Here is a 20,380-nt window from a genome sequence, read left to right on the forward strand (position 1 = left end):
ATCAGTTACGTCAAATAAGCATTTACTTTTTTAAATTCTGCCTTGACTACTTATGGGGTGAAGCAAGATGCATTTTGCACCGCTGGAATTTCTACACATACCCATACTGTTATCACTTTGCCATACACTGCTGCATCAGTTCAAGCATACTGTAATATATGTCAGAAAAGATGTGAATCATAGCAGATTCACAAATCTTTATGGTTTTTTTGTCCCTAAGAAAGACTGGATCTACTTTTGTGGGAAAGTTTGCAGCCCAGCCATTGCCCACTTCTTGGCATCCTGTGGTATCTTGATTAAATCAAACTGAATTTCTAGAAAACTTTAGCTTCCTAATTTTATTTCTTTTCTTTTTTTTCCCTGGCTCTTCCAGGTGAAAACAGATGAACGAATCATGAAGACAGAATATGGATTGTTGTTTCGGAAACTCTTTCGTCAGGATACTGGAACTTATTACTGCAGGTCTCAGGAGCAAGGCTTTACTCAGACTGTCACCAAAATCATTTTGGAAGTGGTTGAGAATGAGCAGCTGGAACAAATTTTCCAGAGGGAACAGGAGGAGGAGCTGCCTCGGCCTCCGTGCCGAGTCCCCAATCTCCGCCTGCTGCATGGACAGCGATTGTGGTTCAAAGACATCATACATCTGATCGGCTATGCCAATCTGCAGAGAGTGGAGGAGTACTGTGAGCGTGTGTGGTGCGGAGATCGGCCACTGTGGCATAAAGGCAAACTCCCAAAGAGCAAGAACCTGCTGGAGGGTGGCAAAAAGGGAAGAGGCAAGCAGCCTGGTGACCGAAACCGGGTGCCCAGGCAAGCGGTGGCCACTGAAGGGGACATGGAGGCAACTCTTGGCAAAAACACTCCATGAATTAAAATCCATCCTTCTAAAACTGCCCTTGCCCTGATGGAGGCCCCCTTGCCCTTGCTGAACAACTGAGCCTATTGACATCCCTTCCTTCTGTCAAAATGCTGGAGATTTAACAAATACCAAAGTATTGTTTTTGTGTCCCGTATTGACAACCCTGGTGTGAGTTGTATCACACCTCACACGGTATCAAGTCTAAGAAAGGGTAGAGGTGGCCTCACTCATGATTGTGTGTGTTAAATGCTGCCATTCCTAAAGCCTTATGTTCAGTACGGCTGAGCTACATGACTCAGAAAAGGAGACATAAGGATTTAACCGTGTGGCTGGGAGACTGTTACCAGCAGCCAAGGAACAGCAGTACCCATTCCTCTTACAAGACTGAGAAGAAACAGTGGGGAGCTGAAAAGAATGGATATATATATATAACCCTTGCTCTTCTGGAGGTGACAAGGATCAGCCGTAGATAACAAGCAACACAGTCACCCCTTTGAAGGAACAGATGCTGTTTCCAGTGACTTATTCTCCCTATGCTACATGCTGGGTATGGGTGTGACCATTGAACTGTGTGTATCATGGTACCTGGAGGTGCAAAGCAGATCATTACAGCACTTCCAGCCTCATGCTTTTCCTCGTTCTGCCCAACAGGTCAAAAGCAATGTCAATTCTTCAGGCATTATTCCGTATTTTTCAGAGTATAAGATGCACTCCCTCCTTAAAAGTGGCTGAAAATTTGGGTGCATCTTATAGTCCGAATGTAGCTTTTTCGAAGCTTTTTTTCAGCTCTAACGATGCGCTAGCGAGTGAAGCAATCTTCCGAGCTTTGCCTGCTCCCTCCGACTCTCAGCCCTGCTTTAGAAGCTTTATTTCAGCCCTAACGAGGCGCTAGCGAGTCAAATGATCTCCGTGCTTTGCCTGCTTTTCTCATTGCTTCTCTCTCCAAAGATCAGCTGTGCTTTAGAAGCTGTTTTTTATCCCCAAATAAGGGATAAAAAATGTGCGTGCACGCTCAGAACCAGCAGACTAATGTGCTGAAGCTGAGCAGATTAAGGATGCTAGCCAGATGAATACATGGTAGACAGATTTCTTTTTTCCTATTTTCCTCCCCAAAAACTAAGCTGCGTTTTATACTCCGAAAAATACGGTACATAGGAGTTTTAAAAAGGCCAGTTACGTTTACAATACGATTTGACCCTAATGTTCATTTATACCACATGTGTCCTTCTTATGCACTCTCTTTCAAATAACCAGTGGTTGGAGGCGAAACTAAACCTGACAAAGAAACAAGCAAACAAATAAACAGAAACCTCAGGGGTAACATGGACCAGACAAAAAAAAGTCTTATGCAGCTCCCGTTACCTCCCTAGATTTTTCTCAGACTGAGCAGAGATTTCAGTGGGGAAATGAATGGCAGAAAAGCAGCTAAGCTTTTGTTTTCCTGAGCTCCCCCCAACCACCTGCCACTGTAATTGTCCCCCCATTCCTCTGTCGAAAATCAGAGGAACCACTAGGCTAACCTTGGCCACATAACGTACTGTAGTTTGGTTTACCTATTCCTGAGCTTCCTATATTTTGCTTGCCAATATCTTATCTTGTCCAGGAAACTCTGTTACTGTTAAATACAGTTAAAAGTCTGGCTTCTCTGCACCACTTCTGATTATTTCATTGCTGGCCACTTTTTCTTGGGCAGTACAACCATCCACCACTGGAGGCCCACATGAGCATTTGCCCTAAATAAGCCTTGCCTTTCATGGACTTGTATTAATTCCTTTGTTTTAAAGATTTGACAGCTAAATGAAAACTAGCAGTTTGTTCAATAAATAAATTAAATCTTACATAGCAAGCTCCGACTTGGGGGTAATTTTACACCTGCTTCTTGACTTTCATCAGCATAATGAATAGTCAGGAGGAGTTGGCCCTGGGATTGAAATGTCTCGTTGAAACAGTTACCAGGTAGCGCACTGATTTCTTCCTAGTATTACTAATCCAGAGCAGGTGTTCTCAACCTTTTTTCTGTTGTTCACGGTCCCTCATGAATATAATTTATCACTGCAACCCCTTTCACAGATGCTGTTAGCTGTCTATTTTTACCATCTGCGTTGTTTATTAATCTGAATTGTATCATGTAATATAATTGTCGTTAAAATATTAAGACAAAGACATTGGTAGTAGCTACCAATATGGTTAATTCTATGCAGATGTAATTGCCAACAATTTTTCAAAAAATATACAATGCATAGCAGCGGCAGTAGAATGATGCCCCCTAGAAATATGGCATGGTCCCCCGATGGACCATGTTGAGAACAACTGATCTAGAGTGCAGAAAACAATGCTTAAGTTGCTGTAACTTAGTGAATTGACTAGAAGGTATAAACTAGGTGATCAATTGCTAGACAAACTGGCCAATGCCAGTGACCTGTTCCAGAGCAAATGGACATACTGATGCAGATCATTGTTCTTTTGGGATTCCTTCCAGATAATGACTTATTGCAGATGGTGCTGTTTTCGAAATGGGCCTCCCTTCCTCCAAGAAATATGAATTGTGGGATTTATATGCATATCAGAAGTAAAAACTGCAGGGGCACTGCACCCACCTTTCTATAAACGAAGTGAATATTTGAGTAATATTTGCCGTGCTTGCAAGTATGCAAAGACAGTATAATAGGAAAAAAAGAAGAATTCCTATAAAGCAGATCAGCAGGTGCAGTTGGGGCAACCTCTCAAGCTTCCACTCCAAATTTATCTTGAAACTCCTATCATCATCATCATCATCATTACCGTCATCCTGGCCTATTTTATGTCCAGGGGCCATTGGGTACATATGGAGACAATGAGCTCATCCTCATGTCTTTCTAACTAGAAGATGAAGATGCTAACAGTTGCCAACTGCTATTAGAAGATGTGTCCCCAATGATGGTGCTTTCATTTCATCCCCAGCCTGCTATGAAGGGAGCCTACATGTGTCTTTATTCCAATTTAAATGTAGAGATTTCAGTTTTCTGACTCCTCTTGCTATGGTCATGTTCTAGGACACTTCACTAACAATGCTGACTACATGGTCAAGCTGGGATGGGTCACTTTGGGCTCGTGAAGACACATTTAGTCACTTGGCACTGCCCTTCATGGCTGGCTTGGCCTGGCTTGGCCAGTTGGCTTCCATAGGGACAGCTTCCTCAATGAGCAAGAGAGGGGGTGAAAGCAAGGGTGCCTGGAACAACTTTAATCAGACAAGGAGAGGCTGATTTGAATGGGATATACAGAATGGATTTCTATTCTCTCCTAGTCTGCAAGACCTTTGTACCTCTGTCAGGTTTCCAGTGCTGAGTGCTGCTTTTCATATTAAAGTTCTTAAAAGTTTTTTTTTCTTGCAAAGCGATATTGTGGGGTGAGAGGGAGAAGCAGTATCGGAAGGACTTTTAAATATACTTTTCAGCTCCGGTAACAGCATGAGGGCCTTAATCTTCTGAAGAAGGTTTTTAGCTGGCTCCCTCAAACATTTGTTATTGATATGCCTGGAATAATATATATCCATATTAGTTACATTTTACCAACTGACCAGGGCTTCGTCTTTTCATTGCTGTTCAGGCAATGGCTGCAGCAGAGAAGACAAGCTACAGCAGCAGTGCTGGGAAGGTGGCAGGAGAAGTGGGGTGTTCATTGCTAGAACCGTATCTGCCCTTCTTATACAGGTGGTCCTCGACTTACAACAGTTCATTCAGTGATGGTTCAAAGTTACAACAGCACTGAAAAAAGTGACTTACAAGTGTTTTTCATAGTTACGACCTTTGCAGCATCTCCATGATCATGGGATCAAAATTCGGATGTTTGGCAACTGGTTCATATTTATGATAATTGCAGTGTCCCAAGGTCATGTGATCCCATTTTGAGACCAGACAAGCAAAGTCAATGGGGGAAGCCAGACTCGCTTAACAACCGAGTTACTAACCTATCAACTGCAGTGATTCACTTAACAACTGAGGCAAGAAAGGTCATAAAATGGGGCAAAACTCATAATAAACGTCTCACTTAACAACAGAAATTTTGGGCTCAATTGTGGTCTTACGTTGAGGAGTATCTGTATAGAAAAAGAGCAAAGGAGAGTGGGAGAACAAGAGAGACCTGGATTGTAACATTTGTCAAATGGGAAATGCTGATGCAGGATAGCTGTCCAGCCTCATAACAACTCTTTCAGGAAACAGTTTTGTCTGGACATCTGCCCACTAATAGCTTTAAATCCCCTGGGTTCCTTTGATTTGAGTGGCCCCTGGCACTGTAATTTCCAAGAATAGATAATAAAAATAAAACAGGAGGCTGTGTAGAGTTTCCAGTTTGTTTCCTCAAAGTTGCGATGGGATAGATTCTAAAGCAGAAGATCCCAACATGGGGGGACTGACCCAGCCCATGAGATAGGTCATTTCACTGAGGGAAGAAGGGTTTAAGAAGTTGGCACTTCAAAGCATTGGCTTGAAAGAAACAAAAGTGACTGCCAAGTAGAAACATATTATTTCTTGACAATCACAATATTGTTTAGCAGAGAGTTTTGATTCCATTTGTGGACTGACGGGCAGTTTCTGACAGATGGGTCAAGCCATCTATCAAAACTCACTTCCTTCCCAAGCTTCAGCCGTATCCCATGTTAGGGAGAGTGATTTTTCCCACCAACAGGAATTCCACCCATTGCTTTCCTTAATCTGTCCCACGTGAAAGCGATAAAAGTGCTACTTGCAATCCTTGTAGTTGACTGCCAGGGCAGCGCAATTCGTGCCTTCATGCTTTTGTGCTGACCCAAGGACTTGAGAAAAGCAGAAGGAATAGCCCTATGTCAGGAATGATTCCATGAAATGGTTGCCACGGTGATTCTGGCTGTTCCAATTTGTCCTCTACTCCCACCCACCATCTCCACAAGCCCCTCCTATCTACTCTGTTGCATGTGGTTGACTATTTCCTAACAGATGGGCACGTTTTCAAAGGAAGCATTGGGCTGCAACCATCAGTCGTTATTCCTGAGAATGCTTATAGAACCAACATATGGCTCACAGACATTCTTGGAAATAAAGATGACGCTATAGCTGTTCTTTTTCCTGTAATATGTCAGCATGAATATGTTTAATTAATAAACTGAACAAAAGGACAGGCAGATCAGAGAGCCTGGCTGGCACTAAGGCAATAATCCACTGGTATGCTTTCAACCCTTATTCTATTTGTGTACACTAACTTGTGGATTTCTCTTTTGCCAAAGTTGTGACATGTTCCTTAATCTCTAATATATAGCTCATTCAAAACAAGCCAAGAGTCATTTCAATGATCAAGCAAGCCTTTTGTAAACTTTAGGTTCCACTGCTAACATCTTGATTGACCAATACTACTCAACATTGTCCCATTAAAAAAGAATGGACTAAATGGAATGAACATGATTTGGAGGTTCATAAGAAGGTATCTATTGGGTCTAGAAGCAGAATGGACTCCCATGGTAGGTGGGATGGGCACGATTTTTATCACCACATGTAACCAGAAAAAAAGGAACAACAGAGGTACTTCATAAAGTCAGTTCATCTGTTTTTTCCTCTGAATCCATTTTTTATCATTGTTCACCATCAATGGAGTATCTATAATAAACAAATGATATATTAGATTCTCTTTGCACACACAGCAGTCCCTTTGTGTCACACAACTAGGGCTTCTTTGAGGTTCATGGGGTTTGTGCCTAATGTTCCGTGCAAAACACCAGTTCAAGGTATTTTCTGGGGTAATAATTGGGCAAACAGGGAAAGACTGGTTTGTGTTGCCCTCTCTTCCCCCTTCTCCCTAGTAGCTTCAGTTTAGCGTATCCAAGCAGTCCACCCATTTCTGATTCTCTGTATGGCTATCCTTCCCTCCTAATAGCTGCTGCTAATGTCCTTGGCTTTTTCTTCCTCATACTTCTTCTGAATAACTTCTAACCAGCAGAATCATGCTTTCGTCTATGTCCAGAACAAATCAACTTTGCCCCATTCTTTGTCTGAACAGAAATATCTGAGACAGTTTTTTTAGTTTAGATGCCAATCATCTGAAAACATTTATTAAATTCACAGAGCAATTCATTTATAACATTTGCATAACTAACCTAACTTCCAGTCTTTTTCCACACATCTATCTCCTTTAAATCCTCCATTGATGGAGGATTTCTGAATATATATATATATATATATATGATGAAGTGAGCTGCAGCTCATGAAAGTTCTTAATAAATACTTTTATTTGGAAAAAGAGCTGTCAGACTTCTTATTTTTTGCTACCATAGACAAATATGGCTGTCCTGCAATGTCTATGCCTATATAATTCCACTAAATATTTGCCAGAAAAGTGAAAATGCTTTGATTGAAATGAATCTTAAAAAGAATGAAGGAAGAAGGATAATTAAGAATAATTCATCCTGGAAATAAACTAAAAGAAAGTAGTCCAATTAATAATGAGTTCATCTTGTTCCAATCAAGCAATCTTGGATGGTTTATGAAATAGGAATAGGCTAAAAATGACACAAGTTATCATTCAACACTGTTGGAAGCCAACATATTGGAAAAGTCTAAAACAGATGAATACCTCTTATTGTAGGATAACACTGTCACTTTATATAATTAGTTCCAGAAATCATTCCCAACACTTGTTGGTAAAGCAAGAGTAATGGTGGTCTTTAAGTTATTCATGTATTGAAAAGATCTTTCAGAATCTGAACCCATTTTTCCTGCTGAAGATAAAAGTAAAGGTTCCCCTCACACATATGTGCTAGTCATTCCTGACTCTAGGGGGTGGTGCTCCTTTCTGTTTCAGAGCTGAAGAGCCAGCGCTGTCCGAAGACGTCTTCATCAGGGGTGGGTTCTACTCACCTTTACTACCGGTTTGCAACAGGGCCACGCACGTGCTCTTCTGCACATGCGCAGAAGCATTTTCATGACATCAGGGTCAGTGGGTGGGGCCTCCCACCGGTTTTACTACTGGTTCTATAGAACTGGTGCGAACCGGGGGCAACCCACCACTGGTCTCCATGGTCATGTGGCCGGCATGACTAAACACCAAAGGCACACAGAACGCTGTTACCTTCCTACCAAAGGTGGTCCCTATTTTTCTACTTGCATTTTTTACGTGCTTTCGAACTGCTAGGTTGGCAGAAGCTGGGACAAGTAACAGGAGCTCACCCAGTTACACGGCACTAGGGATTCGAACTGCTGACCTTTTGATTGAGAAGCTCAGCGTCTTAGCCACTGAGCCACCGCGCTGCTGAAAAGCCCACTAAAATGGCAGGGGTGAAAGAGGAGAAGGATCTGTTTATTTAGCCCAAGGACTAGTTCATTTTTGTGAATTGCAGTTTTGCTACATTGGAATATTTGATTTAAAAACAACACAGAGCTGCAATCACTGTACAATATACTGATTGAAGGCAATTAAATGGGTTACAAGACGATGGTTTGATTTAAAACTTGACTGCAGTAAAGAAGATAGGGGGAAACAAGAGGAAACTTTAAGATGGAGAGGCTGAGAAATATGAGAGAAAAAAACCCAGTGAATATATCCATGACACCACTTTATCTCTGTTCAATGTATTGAGCCAATGTATTATTAGTTCAGTTGTGGTATATTTAAAACCACTGCAAAGGTGGTTCATTTTTGGAAATGCTACTCTTTCCCTCGCTCCCATTTGAAGAATTCTTGCCTCATCCTGCCTTTCAGTTCTTGGATTATACCTGTACCATTAGGTCTTTCAAGGGAAAGGTGGTTTAATTGCTTTTCAGCTTCCCCTTAATAGAAGTTACTTCATCATGATGATAATGGTGAAGATGAATTTTTGGCAGACAGCTAGAAAAATGCAACAGGAAGTATGGATTAGTGAGGGAGGAAAAGTGATTTATTTTGCCTCCATTTCTCATTGACTGAGCCTGGGAGTTCGTTTTGCAGAACCTGGCCAAATCACTCGTTTTCACTTCTGGTTCTAAGCATTTCTCTTGACTAAAATTAAGACATTTGGGGGTTGTCTTCAAAAAGCGTTTGAAGGATGGGAAGCCATAAAAAGTGATAACTGGGCCTACTATTAACTACTCTATATATTGCTAACCAGCAAAGACTGCCAAGAGAATAGCATCCCCAGAATGGCTAAGGTGTGGGGAAGATAAACCCCAGTGCCATTATGTCTACCTTAAGTCCCACTTGTTTTAAAGAGTAGGGGAAGCAATTTCTATTTTCAAAAAAAGGAAGGGTAAAAAATATTTTTTTCAGACTTGGTTAGTGGAATATATTTACCCTAATGTTCAAAAAGGCATTTTTGGATGTAAAACTAATTTTGTGACTGCAGCAGCTACTGCCAAGCATATACTTCAATAATTGGTTTAATATTTGAATGACCTCAGCTCTAATCTGAATGGATCTCCAGAAGTGGATTTTTCATGCAGACTTTAGGAAGAAAAAAAAATACCCTTCTTCCTCACCAGTAGTGGGTTTCAAAACCGAGTGCTACCTGTTCACTATTGGTAGCGTGTGAGTGTGCGGTGCTTCTGCGCATGCACAGATCATTTTTGATGACATCTGGGTGGGTGGGCGGAGCCTCCCACCACCGCCACTACCGGTTTGCCCGAACCAGGGCGAACCGGGAGCAACCCACCACTGCTCCTCACCCCATCTCTGTTTGCTTAGACTTCTTTGGTCAATTGTTTAGTACAGACTTCCTCATCCTGTGTGTGTGAGGGTTGCAACTTCCAGAATTCCCCATGGCTGGAAGTATTAGGAAGCCCAGTCTTTAGACCCTTTGGAAAGTGTCAGGTTGAGATCAGAGCATTTTGAGGCCCCTGGGAAGGCCAAACAGAAAAGCAAGAACAGAAACCAAATTGACTAATAGCAACTGTTCCCATCACTGCATTTGTTGGGATAAAAGAAATAAATTGACATCTTGTGTAGATTTGATACCTGATCTGTTCTCCACCCAGAGAAGTCTCTCTGAAAGGATGGCCTTTCTGATCTTTGCCTTCTCTAGCGATAGCCCTTCAGCTAATGTGGACTTCAGGTCTTTGAAGACCAGAGAGTGACCAGATCAGAGAGAGGACAGAAATTGGTGAACTTTCTTGCATATGCCAGGCTATAATTACAGGAAGCTTTAAAAAAAAGTCCTATAAAGTGCAAAAGGAGCATGATATAGAATAAAATAATAAGCATTGTATGAGCTGGGAATGGATTTCGCATGTTATAGCCTAGGAAGTGCCCACGCAGTTCACCATCATTCCCAGTGAAGTTCTTTTCAGACCTATTGGAATCCATCTTCCATAATGTTAATGCTGACTTGAAAGATGGGCAATGTAGTCCAATATCTCTCAAGACCACAATATTGCTCTTGAAGGAGACCATTCTCTTGGAGGAGAATGTAACCAGCTTCTGAACAAAATGAGTAGGATTTCATTTGCCCTGATTTCATTTGCCCTTCATCTTGGCTCTTTTAGTCGTTCATTACAGCTCAGTGTTAAAGAATATCAAGCTAACCACTATAAAATATAAAGACACAACAGATTTATGGCAACATTAGGTTTGGTGAAGTGTAGAAGAATCCATTTCATCAGATATGTGGAATGTTATCCTTTAGTGGAAGATTTATGTAGGCAGAGTTCACACACTGAGCTATGATTTATTAAAGTGTAGCTTATTCAATTTATGTCTTAATATTATGGGTAAAATCTGTCACTTGTGAAGAATAACATTTTTTTTACACTAATCCAGTTCCAACATAATTATTATTAATTATCATCACCGTCAAATGCATTTTTATACCAATATCTCTCTGAGAGTTCAAGATGGCTCCGGTGGAGGAGTCTTAACTAATTTTATTCCCACAAGAAAACTGAGATTGATTGGTTGAACTCCACTTGATGTTCAGTTTCCCTAGTTCAGGTCCAACATCATAAACACTACACTATAGCTCAGCCCTCAGTCCATTACAGAACACCCAAACATACATATAGTACAGTTGCTCTCAAAATTGTTACAGAATAACAGTACAAGAAAACAATCAAGAATTTCAATTGAGTAATAAAAGCATCCAGAAATAGTAAGATCAATTTTAGACATCAGAAACCTAGGACTGAGAGAGAGAGATAAAAAAAATCTCCTGATGCCATAAAAATGTCCTAAATACCAAATAAGCAGTGAAACACACAGGGAAAAGCTGTTTTTCTGATGTCTGTTCTTTTATCTTCAGGAACAGGGAAGTAAGAGCATTGTAGATGGGCTTTTGAGATTAATAGTTGCTCAAACTAGTGGGGGAAATGCTTCATCTGACTATCTAGAGAAGACAGTGTCCAGCCCACTATGGCCACATACTAGGAACTGGAGATTGGTCACTGATAGACATCCCCCTCCAACTTAAGTATTATAAATCAGTAGCAGCACATATACTGTGTTTCCTCCAAAATAAGACTGAGCCTTATATTAATTCCTGCTGCAAAAGATGCATTATGGCTTATTTCCGGTTAGGTCTTATTTTGGGGGAAATACAGTAACCCTCCATCTGCTGATGATCTTAACTGGAGCTTATTTTGGGGGTAGAGGTTATATTAGGAGCATCCTGAAAAATCAAACTGGGTCTTATTTTCGGTGAAACAGGGTACTTAGAATGCAAATGGTTCTGGTTTCAGTTCTTGGAATTGCTCTCTGGTATTCTAGAAAGCTGTTATCAGTCTGTGTACAGACCAACTTTCTGAATTGTTTTCTATTAATCACATTTAATGGTGGGAATTTATTTATTTATTAAATTTATTTGCTGTCCATTTCCCCACTAAGATGACTCTGGATAGTTCACAGATCATAAAAAGATAAATAGAAAAAAGGTGAAAATTTAAAACTCTGCAGAAAACAGAAACTGGGAAGGCTTTCATTAGAGACACCCAGATTATGGGAGCTGTACTCCTTCATATATTACTGAGCCCCCAGGATCCTTCCTCTTGACTGTACTGGCTGGGACCACTAGGGCTTGTAGTTTGCCAAAATCTGGAAGTGATAGATTCCTTGTGATACACCAATAGATTCTTATTGTCTTTAGTTGCTAGTTGGCAGTGCACATTAAAATGAAGTTAGCATTATGCAAACCACATAACCAGAAAAATCCATTAGAATCCTCACTGGGACTTTCCAATTTGGATTCAAAGCAAATATAATTAGTTCATCATTTGGTCTTAGTCCTGTTTCATACTTAAATGCATGCGTGTTTCTGTCACTCTCCAGATTAAACTTTTTCCAAGTATCATCCATCAACTTTTTCTAGTTTAGTGCTTTCCATAACTGTCTCTAAGTTTCCACCCAAATTCCTAGTTGTTGGTGTTGGAAAGAACACAGTTCTGACACAGTTGGAGATATTACTTTGAGAAAGGTTGCCGTCTGCAATAACCAGGATCTATATGTTGAATTTCAGTAATGTGTAAATGATTAACTACCCACCCAACTTGTCCTATGTGAAGTTTCAACCACAATTGCAAAACACACTAGAGTTAATTGTGAGGGATATGCTTTTGTTCATCGCTATTCAGGGCCCCTCATCATAAGCCTTCAGGCTTTAGCAGGATCAGTTGACAGAATGAAGGCTAAGCCAAGGCAGATACATTGTGTAGCTGCATCTAACTGGTGAAGCCTATACCCCCTTCCTGTGTGATTTGTGCTGGCTGGGCTGGATCCTATTCCTGAAACCAGAGCAGATTAGAAGAGAAGTCAAGGGGGTGGTGGTGGAAACCTTATATAACAAAGCAGAAAAAGATATATTGGTTTGGTCATAGTCACCAGCAGCTTTGATTAGAAAAGGCAGATGTGCTTTTGATCTTGTTTGTTCAGTGACCTCTCTGGTCTGATAAAAATCTTTTTCTTCCTGCTGCCAATCAAACCTCATACAGTAGGGAGATCCAGTCTCCCTGCCAAGAAGAAGATTGTTACCAAACAAGAATCTTTGTGGACTACATAGTTGATTTAGGATGTTTATAGATTCAGCACAGACATTAAACAAAATAAAACAGAGGGATGTTGGATGGCACAAGGAAGAATTCTTCTGTCTTTACCACATTATTCCATTTTGAATATGAAGATGCCAGGAACCACAGCAAAATAACCTACAGGTCTTGTTCCAAAATTGGGGAGGATACTAGTTGGTTCTTGAATGTCCTTTCAAGTTTGGGGACTGGGGAGAAGAGAGAGAATCAGTTAAAGTAAGGTAGCTTGGAAGGAAATTTTAGATCACCTTATGATAGAAATAAATGGGAGAGGTTATTTCCCTCTCATTGCTATCCTCTCCCTTTCAGATGTACATAAAAAATAAAGTCAGTTTTCTAGGAGAATGTTTATCGAGATTCTCAGTCATCCAGGTCATGGTTGTCCCAAAGGTGCTTTTTTCAAGAGGCAATTGGGCTTTCTGCTTTTTCTTTGAAGACATTTCACTTCTCATCCAAGAAGCTTCTTCAGCTCTCATTTAATATTTCTAGGAGAATATTAAAAGGAAAAAGACAAATGTGTGAATGGACTATAGACAGTCCATCTACACTGCAACAGAAGTGAGCGACTTCAGCATATCACTTGATTCACCATGCTAGTTGGGGTTCTTAATTGTTCTTCAGCAGCATCTGGAAGGTAAATTCCCCATGCCTATAAAAATTCTCCATCCCTGTAAATGTATTGATTGGAATTATTATTATTATTAAAAAGACATGCCTTGTTTATGTTTATATATGGAATACATCACAAATGGGATTATCAAATTTGTACACCGCCTAAAGTCCTTTTGTAAGATAGATGGGTGAGAAAGAAAGAAAAGAAAAGAAGGAAGGAAGGAAGGAAGGAAGGAAAGAGAAAGAAAAAGAAAGAAAGAAAGAAAGAAAGAAAGAAAGAAAGAAAGAAAGAAAGAAAGAAAGAAAGAAGGAAGGAAAAAATTGTGTACAGACTAACTTTAGCATTTAAGGTGGAAATGTTTTAAAAGTTGCACATTTAAAAATAATAGGTTATCAATACTTATGAAGTAGCTCTATGTATCTATTGGGAGATAAGAAAAGCACATTTAATGTTTCATTTCCTCCACAAAAAAGTTCATAGTGTTTTGTTTTATTTTTCCATCTATGGCAATGTGGTTAGATTAGATTGCCTTCAACTGTCTTCCTTGGGAGATTTCTCAACTTGTTATAGATGCAGTTACCTCAGATGGATTATGTACAATGATTACAGTTTTTTCTTTAATGAGATTAAATTAAAGGTGGCTGGAAAAAGGTAATTGTTTTTCACAATACAAAAGGCCGTTCCTATGGGGTCTGAACTAATATGCTCCATTTCCTTGAATTTAAGGTCAGCATTCACCTTAAAAAAGATAAGCTTGAGATCCTGATCACAGAGCTTCAATTCAAATGGAGCCTTTTGAGATTTGACAATTGCCAGCTTCTCTTTTGGATTTTTTAAAAAAATAACATATAATTTAATTTTGGAATTTGTTACCATTGGATGTGGTGCTGGCTATCTGCTTGGTTGGCTTCAAAAAAGGGGTTGGACCAATTCTATTAGCCTTAAGGACAGTGTGACTAACTCTCATGCCATCTGCTGGGAGACTAAAGATTTCCTTCTGCAATTGGTTGGCCACTGTGAGAACAGACTGCTGGATTAGATAGGTCAGGAGTCCAATCCAGCAGGGGCACTGTTTATGTTCTTATCCCTGGCAGTTCACTTGAGAACCTCTTCTAGCAATTGTTGTGCAGCTATGTAGTGACATTAATACAACTGCAAAGAATTGAGGAACAATAAGCAATGGGGAAGGGGGAGCTATATTTCGGGAAATATTGTTTTGGCCTCTGAGGGTTGCAGGAGGCATATCTTGAGTCCTTCGTTTCCTCTTTTTAACTATGCTATTCCCTCCAACAGAATTGCAATTTAGGCCCTTTCCATATTTTAGCATCATTGGACACAATAAAGCAAAAAAATTAGTTTGTTTGGATGGGGTTTAGAGAGAATTAAGAGCCTTAAACTTTGATATCTATTTTGTTTCATAACCCCCTAACCTGCCAGCCTGTGAATAAATCATAATTAAAAATCAATTATAGCGTACAGAGAGTATAGAGTACAGACTCATGCTGAAACTTTTAATTTTAAAAGAAGCATGCTCACCAGTCGACACTCTAATCACTGGCACCATGGAGAGAGAGCAAGTGACAAAACATCTGTCATGACATCACAATGCAGATCCCAGGAGTTACATATATGTAGCCAATCTGAGAACATAAAACATGATCATAAGAACATAAAAACCCAAAAGGGCGAATTCTTCATCATGACATTATGATGCAGATTTGTCATTATTTGGCAATGCAAAAATGCCAAATTAGTAGAAGATGCCTCTGATTTTAAAGGGACCAATTGCTTTTTATTTAGTCTCTTACCTCTTTGCCAACTATCCATTTATGACAGCTAGCTGAATCTTTTCTCCTGGATCATGTTTATCCAAAATGTCACATCTGTTTTCCTAAAGGTCATATCTGGTTCTTCCAGTATCACTGTTCTCTGGAGGGCAGCATGTAACTTATCAACAACCTATGGATTCCTACTTTCTGACTTCCCTTTTAGTGCATTTATTCATAATTAAAATAAAATGGAAATATAAATTTAAATTAAATTAAATTAATAAAAAGGGGGATTCTGACTTTCTTTTTACTGCTTTCATTCGTAATTAAACTTACGCATTCACCTCCGTGCTTATATTCACCAATTCTACTCAGTAAGATCAGGTGGCTTTCCACTTTGACTGAGATCTGTTACATCCTTTTTCTTTTTTTCATAGTTCCATGGACATCAAAACGACTTTTGGTGTTTTCATTTCATTTGTTAACTCATGTATTTTTTTTAATCATTTACTCCTCCTACATCTATACCATGGTTGTCATTACATAGATCCATAGATAGTAATCTGTGTCACTGAAACCATATAAATCTTATATCTGCAATAAAAACTGAGATAATATAAATATCCATCCAAGAAACAGATGTCATGCCTCAAACGCCCTTCTGAATAGTGCAATTCTCAAAGCTTCTCAAAACTCAGTCATAGTGTTCGGGGCTGGGTGGGAGGCAGGTCCAAAGGGAGGGTGCTGTCACAGGAACACTCTTCCCCCCCCCAAATCTCTTTTGGAGAGGCCACGTGCAGCATGGTCCCCTGAAGATGAGCACATCTAATGGATAGGATTGTTTTGAGGGAGATGGTCCTTTATATGCGAATGAAGGCAAATATACGTGTCCCAGGATAATGTTGCATGATCCAGTCTGAATCGGTCACCGGGACCAGAGGTTTAGTCTTCTGAGCTTTCAGACTCGTGCTGGAGCTCATCCTCAGGGAATTTTTCAATCTCCAGGAGGTATCCTTTACATACCTAAAAGTTAAGCCTCGTAGAGGTTTGTAGGTCAATATCAGAACTTTGAATTGTACCAAAAGGCTGCTCAGCAGCCAACATAATTCTGCCAGCACGGCATCTCCTTGTTTAACTCTTTATATCTCTTATATTTGGAAAAAAAGCAAACACTCATAAAACAAATGATGTAATTTGGAATAGTTCACCAATTATTGCTAAAAGATGGATAGATTGCCTTTGGACTAAACCAGACAACAAAGATAAAAGAAATGTCTATATAAGCTGGATTCAGGGAAAGCTGCAAAGATGGCTCTGAGAAACAGCTTTTCCTTTAGGAACAGTGTTTCTCAACCTTAGCTACTTTAAAATGTATGGATGTCAGATCCCAAAGTTCCCCAGTTCAACATGCTTTAGAAGGCAAGACCCTTCCACAGCTTTCCATATCTTGAGATCAGAAACATATGTCAGGAATATGCCACTCACCTGAGAATCTCATCAAATGGAAATGCTTGCATTGTATTGATTACATTCTTTAACTCCAAGGTGACCAGGGCGGTGAAGATGGTAGAATTCCAGGTGAGCTGAAGATAGCTTTCCACATCCTAGTTTGATTTCGGCATATCTGATTTAGTTGAGGATTCCTCTCACACACAAAGTTATTTCCTGCAACAATCCATTGGGATAAAACAGAGCTTCAGGGCACAGTTTTGAAGAGAAAACAGAGCATTGCAGGCTCTGGTTCAGATTTCAGGCTCCCCCCCCCCATCCCTCCTTCTGTTACAGAGCAAAAATAAAACAATCAAGAATTTAAACCAGTCATGTCTGGTCTGCTCAAAGAGATGTGTGTGTCTGCTTCTAAATGTTTACAAATCACGCAATGTATTGAAACCTCTGGATAACAGGTACATGTATGTTTGCATAACCCAAACCCCGTTGTCACTTGTGTCAAAAGATTTCCACCAGTTTTGCAGCTGTTATTTGAATTTCTTTGTTTGTATTATTTATTTAAATGATTTACAAAGTCAGGCATCTCATAGCAGTGACTTTCAGCCCAAATGGCTTGAGGACAGCTAAGGCTAAGGACCATCTGGATATCTGGGGCTATGGGTTTCTACAGGATAGATGCAGCCACAGAGAAGGCCTGACTGGGAAGTCCAGCACAATGGCATTGGTTGATGGAAGGGAACCTGAATATACTCCACCCTCCTTACACTCAGAAGAACCATGTTAGCTTGTTGTCCCAAAGATAACACAAAACACCTCTACGTGAAGACTCTAAGGCAGCTGAAAAGCAGCTTTGGATCTCTGAAATTCCCCAACAATTTCCATGCTGGAGCTGGTTTCTTTCTGGCCCATCTGCATGCTTATTTGTATTTGTAAGGAAGTCAGGCTGGTTTTTTTATGAAATGTCAGATGTTCTACTATGCTTCATCTCATCCCTGGGTTCAGATGCTCTAGCACAGGGGTGTCAAACTCAAGGCCCGCAGGCCGGATCTGGCCCAGGGGCTGCTTAGATCTGGCCCACGGGGCCGCCCTGAAAACAGCAAAGGACCAGCCCGTGGTGCCTCTGCCAGTGAAAATGGAACTCAGGAGGGCCACATGTGGAGCTCCATTTTAGATGGCAGAGAGCTGCAGGAGGCCGTTGTGCCGAAAATGGATATCGAGTTGGCCATGCCCACCCTGGCCACACTCACCCCAGTCTCCCGTGGTCAAACACAACCCTGATGCGGCCCTCAATGAAATCGAGTTTTACACCCCTGCTTTAGCAGATTCTTCAAGGGAAAAGGTGGCTTGAAGGTTTTTCAGATCCCACGCATAGGGAAGGCTGTGAGGTGAATGTGACTAGAATAGTTCCCCTTTCTCTTCAGTGGAGACCAGTTGGCTGCAATGACTGGGCTTTTTTGTGTGTGTGTGGGGGGGGGAGGAATTGTCTCTGAAATGGTTGTGGGTTCTGTAGAGTAGAATGGCAAGGATGTTGCTGCTGGAGAATTTGTGGCAGTAATTTCCACTCTTTATTTTCATTATTTTAAGACCAATTGCTCAGAGGATTGTGATAAACCAAATTTAAACCAATTTGGCGAGCTTGGAGATTGAGAATAATGGTGAGATAGAAATCTCCAGAGGGTCCTAGGGTTCTTTAAAAAGTATCTTTTGACATAGGGAGAAGAGCCTTTTCCACTCTGGTGCCCGTTCTTTGGAACATCCTCCCTCCCCTCCAAGGTGAAATGTGCATCTTTCCTTCTTGCCTTCTGAAATGGCTTGAAGACAGCTCTGCCAGTTGGCCCATGGCCTCAATGGGGCATGGTGTCAGGGTTCCAAATAACACCCCCAATGAAAGAAGACTCTGAGACTTGAAGTTCCTCAAAGTTCCACTTTATTAGAGATGTCATATTGGCACATCTGTGAAAACCCGAATCTGAAAGTTTCCAGGTTTTCCCCACCCAAAAGAAATTTCAAGTCCCTGTCCAGCACCCACATGTCTCGATACAATCCTCCCTCCCATTTTCCCACAATAGAAAATGTGGCAGGCCTGAAGGCCCAACTGTAAAAGATGGCTTCCAGGTCTGACACATGGCATCTTAGTGATAATTAATGGATTAGTCAGACTTCAGCTCCTCCCCATGCACAATTTGCTCCCTTCCTTTCCATCATGGTTAATCAAATTTTATCTGAACTTTTCACTGCACAGTTCTTATTTATCACTTTTTTTTTTAATGTTAATATGGTATTTTAATTGCATGACTGTAAGCTGCCTATTCGCCTCGGCAAAATGGATAACATAGAAGTCTAATAATAAATAAATAGTATTTATAAAGTCCAACAAGTAGCTGTTAACTTACACCTAGTTGGAGAAACAAAGGAATATTTTAGATGTAATTTCCCATCTTCAGAACTTCTCTGCAGAACATTTAAAATTGGCATTTACTGCCAAAATTGAACTTGTAAGTAATGCTTAGACACTAGGGGCTTGGCAGAAGAATGTAGTTAAACTCTTTTATAAGATGAAGATAAAATGGGAAATCCATGGTTGATTACTGGCTGTAATTACTTAGAACAGCCTGCAGCAACTTAATTGTAATGACCACAGTCCCTCTTCTTTCTGAATTTATTACCAGTTAATATCAGCCTCCTCCATCTTAGCTGCCTACAAAAAAAGGCCTCACCAGGCATTACTCCTGCAGGAAGTTAATGTAGCCAAGCAACTGAATAAAATTTCATAGCTTTCTAGAATGGGCAGGTATGGTGAAACTGCTACCAAGAGGATAATATACACTTAATTAAATGGGGTTAAACTAATGTTTGCGGGGAGAAGCATTATGTAAAACACTTGTCTGTAGATTTATTAAGAAAACCTGCTAATTTCTGTTTTACCAAATGGAAACTACAGTCACAAAAATATGGGATGAGAACAGTCATGAAGAAGATACAAGTCAGCACCCATGGCAAACAAGCTAACCAAATTCCAGTGATAAACAAACATTTTCAATTTATGTCTTTTAAAAGTTTTCCCAAGGGAAAAGTAAGATGAGATATTTCCTAAAGGAACAATTTCTAATGGATATTGAGAAGTAATTGTGAAAGCTTTGTCCATTGTTGAACAACATGGCACTAGGTCTCCGTTTAATCATAGTTTATTAAGTCACAATAGACTGGGTTCATACAACATATGAAATCATAAACCATGATTTACAAATTACACTGGTCAAGTTTACACAATACACCAAGCTAGAGAAAATATGTCACATTAAATCTTAACACAGTATGTGAATCAGGCCATGCTCTCATGATGCTAACCTTGATGGAGTAACTTTGGCAAAGTGGGCTTACTCGTTACCCTAACCCTAACTGAGATGACAGGCACATTTAGGATCCATATATATTTACTATAGTCCTCACTCATATGAGGTCCTAATCCAGACTACTTAATCACTTGACTTCTGATGCTTTTTTATCCATGCTGTCTGGCATTAGTCTCCATAGCAAATTGAGATACAAAAGGAAGCACAAATATACTTTGATGCAAAGTATGCACCATTCTTGATAGCTGAAGGTAGAAGATAATATTACATTTATCTTAGAAATCTTGCTGCAAATATATGACTAGGTTAAAGAAATGGGCTGAAACAAGTGTTAGGCATCTTCATAGATA

General features: G+C 40.2%; 1 protein-coding gene and 1 long non-coding RNA gene across 2 annotated transcripts in view; one reads left to right on the plus strand and one right to left on the minus strand.

Moving 5' to 3' along the window:
* Positions 1 to 2,705, plus strand: part of SEMA3G (semaphorin 3G) — an 89,727-nt gene extending 87,022 nt beyond the window's left edge. The window contains exon 16 of the mRNA XM_034439718.3: positions 374 to 2,705. Coding sequence (XP_034295609.1) covers positions 374 to 868 — 495 coding nt within the window. The 3' untranslated portion in view covers positions 869 to 2,705. The remainder of the gene's footprint in view (positions 1 to 373) is intronic.
* Positions 2,706 to 10,482: 7,777 nt separating this feature from the next.
* Positions 10,483 to 17,084, minus strand: LOC117660553 (uncharacterized). The gene is made up of 3 exons (XR_015732637.1): positions 16,714 to 17,084; positions 14,996 to 15,099; positions 10,483 to 13,331 (listed from the first exon to the last, which is right to left on the minus strand). It is a non-coding gene; the product is annotated as an uncharacterized LOC117660553 (long non-coding RNA).
* Between the last annotated feature and the right edge of the window lie 3,296 nt (positions 17,085 to 20,380).

Source organism: Pantherophis guttatus, chromosome 2 (assembly GCF_059756535.1).
Source record: "Pantherophis guttatus breed Tessera chromosome 2, ASM5975653v1, whole genome shotgun sequence".
Lineage (NCBI taxonomy): Eukaryota > Metazoa > Chordata > Lepidosauria > Squamata > Colubridae > Pantherophis > Pantherophis guttatus.